We start from the raw sequence: 6,817 nt of genomic DNA on the forward strand, positions 1-6,817 counted from the left end.
TCAAAAAAGATAAAAAGAGAACATGTAAAAAAAGTGATGAACAGATGTCATTACAGGAAGTTTAAAGCACTCTGTGATGCTTCTACCTTTACAGTTACAGAACCACAAACTCTTGGGTTTATGATGCTATATATTCAGTCATAACAGCATAGTGCTGTCACATTCATTATTATTTATTTATTTATGTATTCATTTATTTATTTTGTTGCTAATTTAAAGTTTGAATGTTTGAATATAACTAGTAAGGGACATTTCTGAGCATGTTATAGAGATATCTCCAGACAGCAGCATATCAACTAATGAAGAACACACAGATCTGAAAAGCTTAAATAAAGTTCTGTTTCCATCAGTATCAAATATTTACATTTTATGAACCTTTAATTTTCATAGTGTAGATACCTGCCCTTCTTTGATGCTTTTCTTTGCTTCTGGGAATTTCTTGTTCTTTTATTCTTAAGCCTTGCTCTCATTCATCTGACTCTCTTGATGTTTAACCTTTTTTCCTGTCCTTAAATATCTGTGTTTCTTTCTCTTCTTATTTTTCCAGTCTCAGGTCTGCAGCCACAAGATAAAAGCAAGGATTTGTATTGGTTTTAAAGCTGTCCTTCACCTGCCTACCTTGCTGACTACCTAGTATACAGTTCTTCTTGGTATAAATGGTGACATTAAAAATGGTGAAATTCAGGTTATAACAGATTGTGATCTCGGTTTCAGCCCGACGTTATTCCCTTTGTGGTGGACCCTTGCTGAGCTGATTGCACACAATATGACATGCCAGTACTTTTTTCGGATCCTTTCTCATAAATGAGTATACAGGACAAGACTCAGCCATTTCAAGGACAAGCACTGTGACAGTATATATAAGACTAAAAGCTTCATGAAATTTCTTGGAAACATGAGAAGACTTTTGTTAGCCAGCTGACCATATTCTTCTAAAGATAGTGACTGATCTTAAATTAAATAAATTTAGAGAGTTCAAGACAGAGACGTGCTCTGTCTGGACTTATAAAGCACTGAGGTCAACACACATTTGTATATTATTGAAAAACAAAAGTGGTGATCATAATAAAATAAACATTTCTTGTTGCTGTTGTTGTGAATATTTTGATATATATATTGTACATGTTTTTATTGCATTAAAATGAGTGTGCAAATCCCAGTGTAAAAGTGTTCTCCTACTGATCTACAACCGTTCTACCAATGTTTATTTCAATGTTTAGGGACTTTACATTCACTGGACAGTATTTCAACAGTCTGGATTTTAACTCGTATTAAACATTATTATATGGACAACCATCTAGAAGTACTGGACAAGAAAAAATGTTTCTCTACTCATTACTGGCAAGTAGTTGTTTGGATCTGCACCTGTTCTCTCTGCTACAGAAATGCAGCTGTTAAGGACACAACTGTTCAAACCTGACAATCTTTACAAGGAAAGTAGTTGTATCCAGACCCCAGAAAGACAAATGCATGGGGATTTTTTCAGTCACGTTTCTAATGAAAGAAGAGCTCTTAATAAAATACATAGACAGGTTTTGTAGCAGAACTGGACCAATGAGAAAGAAGTGCTGTGAACAGTACATGGACGAATTTAGAGCCAGTTGGCCCCACATGTCCACAAGTGTCACTTTGAGTGAGGGACAGAAAAAGAGAAATCAAAATACTGTGCTGTTGTATAAGCTGTATTCAGGAGCCTTCTTAAAAACACTTATGCATCTTTTTGGGTGTAACGTTAGCAACAGAACAAACATGAAGTGTCGTCTGAATAGTAGCAATTCTGTACAAAGTGTTTCAATAAAAATGTTTCCTTGTTTTTCTACAGTCCTGCCAGCAATATTTCAAGACATTGTTTTAGTTTTGCTTACTTAATATATAATTATTAACAAGACTATTGTGAACTAGAAAGTAATTAACTATGTTTTGAAACAAGACAAACTTACACATAAGGTCTGGGGTTGGTCATATTATGACATATTTGACATGCCATTCAACAAGGTGTCAATCTGGAACATGACATAGTCTGAGGGAGAGTTTGTTATGTTTTGTGCAGATCTGATAAAAAACATTATGCCAAATACTGTTGAATGAACATTTGAAATTTGATATTACATATGCATCTCAAATGCAACAAGGTTATTTAAGTGTTTTTCAGCTGGGCATTATGTAATAAACAGTAAACAATACCATATTTGTTATAAAATATGAAATCACATCCCACTGATAGATAATAGTGTGACTTTAATGGATGGGGACTTTCTTTCTCCCTAGGAAATGCATTGGAATTAGATTAAAAAGGTCAAATAGTCAGTATCTTATAGACCTTATATAATGACCTCTAACAGTACTGGAAACCAATTGAATTTATTATGTCATCTGATGTATGATAAAGCAATGCATGCTAAAATGATTTTGCCTTGTCCAAAAAAGACTGCAGGCATGTTTCAAGTTCTTATACAAGTCTAAAAAAACAAGAGAAGAAAATATTTTTGAGATAATTGGCATAGCAGCACTTCATTCAATCAGGGCGGTCCAGTGCAACAGACAGCTCTTATAGTTTACAAACAACGGTTATGGATGCAGCTCACAAACAAATCTACAGTCTGAATAATATAAAATCCCCAGGTTTTGTGTGTGCGTGTGTGTGTGTGTGTGTGTGTGTGTGTGTGTATGCCAACACGCGTGCATGTGTCTCTGTGTGGCTGTGTGTGTGTGTGTGTGTGTGTGTGTAGGTTGCACTTGTCTATCTGTGGGGCACTGACCACTGTTTTTACATAACATGTCATTCACTTTCCTCACCACCACAGTTATAGTTAATGTCATCCCATTTGTAACCCTTGTAATTAATGCATATGCGTAATATCTATGGCATTCATTTTACAACTAAGCCTTTTTATCACTATAGTGTCTTTTGCCTTGTTTGTTTTATAAGCATTTGAAGGTTGTGCATCAGTCCTGGTAAGTCGGTACGTAAAAATCTACTGCCAATCATTAGCGGACCTGGAGTTCCGCTGTGGCGACCCCTAACTGGGAAAAGCCGAAAGATACAACAACATACCTATTTATTTTAATTGAAATCTACAGGTTTCAAGATTATGTTAAACTGTACGTCACAGAATACAGAATTAAAAAAGTGTATTTCACACAAAGCTTAAACTGTAGGGCTTCAGTGTCATTACTGACTCTTAGCCTTCATTTATTTTGTAAAACAAGTTTAGCACTGTGCAAGAAATCAAGTTACAGGGAGTGTTGTCTTGTCTTCTTATAATGGTACTTGAAGAAGTAGGCATTAGTTCCAACATACATCTAAAGACAGTAGAGACATGAATGAGACTGTTTTGTCAGATGTAAACTGTCCTGTAACCTCCATTAGCAATACTCTTCACATAGACAGTAACGTAGCAAGCAGTACTTACAAGATGGTGTGTGCATCCAAGCAAGATTTTTAGCAGGCACTATGTAGCAAACATTTCACATAAATAAAGAATACTCAGATCGTTGGAAATCCCATGCCATTTTTTTTCTTTTTAAAAGTAAATGCTCAGTATCAAGCGAGCATAAACACTGTTTTCTATGTTCCTGTAATTAAATATTTTGCAAAAGGGAAGACCAAAATACAGTTTTCAAAAATGTATACAATGCACCTTAAACTGCACATAAAACAAAATACATTTCTTCTTAAATAGACATGACAGCTTATTAACGCAGTGCTAAATAACAGTTCCTCTTCTAATGATCAACAGCTTAGCTTTTCCTGCCCATCTGTTTAACTGCAGGTTTACAAACTGTGAATATATGTAAGTACTTGTGAGCCAGAATGGCTGAAGACATTTGATAGCTGCTGCTTCTGTGGCTGAAATATTTTTGAAGTTAACACATAATCTGAAAACAGAAGCTAATAAATTATAGGGTTCTAATTGGGGCTGGTGTGGAGCTGTCAATCACATTATCTGACCTAAACACACAGGACCCTCATAACCTAATAAGGCAAGAAAGACTTCAAACACAAGCTTGCAGTTGTCACCAGCTGTGACCTCCAGTGCAGGAGGAGAAGGATTCTGACTTGTGCAGTCAAAAGAGCAGAGACCAAGAGGAGTTTGGAAGTACGCTACTTGCAGAGGTAAATGTTTAAGTTATAGACACCTGCATCTATGGTTTTTAGTTCTCTGTTTTTATCAAGTCTTTGTGTAGCCTAGTTCACTTTTCCTAATATTGCATCTCTTTGAATCCATGTAAAAGGTACACTTAATGCAGACATTTTCTTGAAGTAGGGAAGCTGTTGTTCGTGCAAGTCATTTTTATTTGCAGCATTCTGAGCTCATGGCTAAAATATGCCTCTGCCTACCATCCTCTACACACACACACATATGGTATAGTGTAATATGAAGCCTTCATGCAGTTCTGTTTACATCACCTCCCACCAAGAAACCAAACTGAAGAGGTTAGTCAGTTAGGAAAGGTAAACAGTGTCTTTATGGATTCCTGCAGAAGAGTAACATATATGCATTTTCAGCTTTTCAATTTATTTTTGATATTTGGAAACATCACATCTTTATTCTGCATTGTTTTGCTAGAAATTTACCAGAACAATATTTTAATTCTGCAGATGGAACACAAGACAATCAAATACAAAAACATGAAAATGTTTCATTGCAGAATATTTTCAGCAAACCTGAACATTTGAAAGTGCTCAGTTATGTTCATTATATCAAAAATAAAAAAAAATGTTATTGTTTGTTCTACTTCATTCTTCCATATTTAGCTGTGGGTGTCCTTTAAGTTAATGCCTTTTACCTTCATTTATTGATCTACTATGGGTTAAATAGCATTTTGAAATGCAATTGTGTCAATAATATAAATCTGCATTACTAATCTTGAATGTTAGTTGTCCAATCTACATGTTCTGCCAGTAAAAAATCTTAAGAAGTGAACTTATTAACAAATGTCTGATGGTGAACAGGGTTCAAATGGTCTGAGACTGACTGGGGTATTACTTATTTGTTTATTTATTTACTTATTTATTTATTTATTGACATTTGCTTACCGACAAAGTCCAACTAAACCAAAAGAGACCATTCTCAAAAGAGGGCTGTGGATAAAAGCTCCATTTAACAAAGATTTTTTTTCAAAGACATTATATTAAAAGAGAACTGAAATGATACATTTCAAAAATAATCAAGAACATTGTAAAACATAGAGATATAACAAAAATATGTTACAAAGAGAACAATGAGAAAAAGCAAAGTAAAACACTATATACAATTCTGGAGAGCTTCCTTGTGGCATTTCACAGTAGTAATAAGTAAAAGTATGTGTTTCATTTAACTATAAAAGGGAAGATAGATTATGATAGATTAGTATAAATGGGGAGGAGGTTATAGGAAGAGGTTATATAAAGTGGTGGAGAGGGTAGGATAGTCAGGTGAAGATGAGGAAGTGGTGATGGGTAGAGAAGCTGTACAGATAGTGGTGGAGAAAAGTAGACAAGATTGAAGTTCAAATGTCAAGCACACATAGCTTCCTTACTGTAGCATTAACTAATTCATTTCACAGATGGAAAGATGATAGCAGCAAAAGTCCTTCTGGGTAATTGACTATCTTAATTCCGGGGATACCTCATCTACACACAATCTTGTTACTTTGTGATGACCATATCATGGCAATGGTCATAATTCATGCAAATAAATTATGGACTTACCAATCCTTCTTTTAAAAAATACAGTATATCAAAAAGGTTGAATGCCACTCTTTGTGTTTCAAATACCTTGCAAAGTGGATGACTGATTGAAATGAGTACTTTTATGCAGATCCATTGTAAAGATGTAAAAGTAAATACAATGAAATAAATAAAAATTAGATAAAAGTGACCAACTGCCGATGCATTATTTCTCATTAACAGTCACAGAAGTTGGACTGAAGTTATTGCACCATGCTGTGGGACATACTTTGATAAATAATTGTTTCCAGTTCATTTTCATGATTCCATTGTTTGGATTTAGCTTAAAACCATAAACTCTTTTAAAATATTGTTACTCTCTTAATGCTTCATATTCATCTTGGAAGTCAAATGAAATGAAACTGCAGCATGTGGAGGAGCAAAGCTGGTTTCCATGGACAGGAGACAGATGACCATCACAATGCAAGCATTTTATAAAAACCCATTTCCCTGAGGTCCTGCAGACTGCTGACTCTACATACATTATTATTAATAAGACACCACCTGATCTACATGACATCCAGTATAGCATCTGTAAGAGCTTCCATTCCAATCCATTGTCAGGTGGTGCACAGGGTACAGCACATTATATACAATGTGCCTGTGGCCATTTATCTAATTTACATGATTCCCATATAAACATTGGACATGTGCAAACAACATAATCTGGGCTTCATGCACAAGAGGTCCAATATCTCCTGTAACGTGTCATGCTGTCTCTGCACATATAGCTCAGTGATGCGACAACTACACAGATGGATGGTGGCCAAGCCTGACCACGTTCCCTGTCCCTTGTCAGGATAAGACCCCAACAGCACTGTCATCTGTCCCACATGCCCCCTGTGCCTGCCAAGATGAGTCCTGGAACAAAAGACTGCTACTGGTCCTGTCCTGTCCTGTCTCTCCCCTGTGCCTTGTCAGAATAATGTATATATGCAGCATTGGTGGGGGGTGGCAATGCAACTTCAAGGGTGCAGTGAGGGGTTTAAACACCTTAAAAGTCAATTAATAATGCCTAAAATACTCAAAACATTTGGTTTATATAATTAGTCTTTTAAGGCATAATCTGCATAACGTCCATGATGCCTTCATTAAGGATGATTT

At 35.6% G+C, this 6,817-nt stretch overlaps 1 protein-coding gene across 2 annotated transcripts in view; it reads left to right on the forward strand.

The window, feature by feature from the left end:
- Window positions 1-1,821, forward strand: part of VGLL2 (vestigial like family member 2) — a 151,654-nt gene extending 149,833 nt beyond the window's left edge. The window contains exon 4 of one of the 2 annotated variants that reach the window (XM_044074235.1): window positions 548-1,821. In XM_044074235.1, the coding sequence (XP_043930170.1) occupies window positions 548-597 (50 nt within the window). In that variant the 3' untranslated portion in view covers window positions 598-1,821. The remainder of the gene's footprint in view (window positions 1-547) is intronic. The other variant, XM_044074243.1, reaches the window with a different exon arrangement.
- The last annotated feature ends 4,996 nt before the right edge of the window (window positions 1,822-6,817 follow it).

The sequence above is a fragment of the Protopterus annectens genome, chromosome 1.part1 (genome assembly GCF_019279795.1).
Source record: "Protopterus annectens isolate FY-2018-M chromosome 1.part1, PAN1.0, whole genome shotgun sequence".
NCBI lineage: Eukaryota > Metazoa > Chordata > Ceratodontiformes > Protopteridae > Protopterus > Protopterus annectens.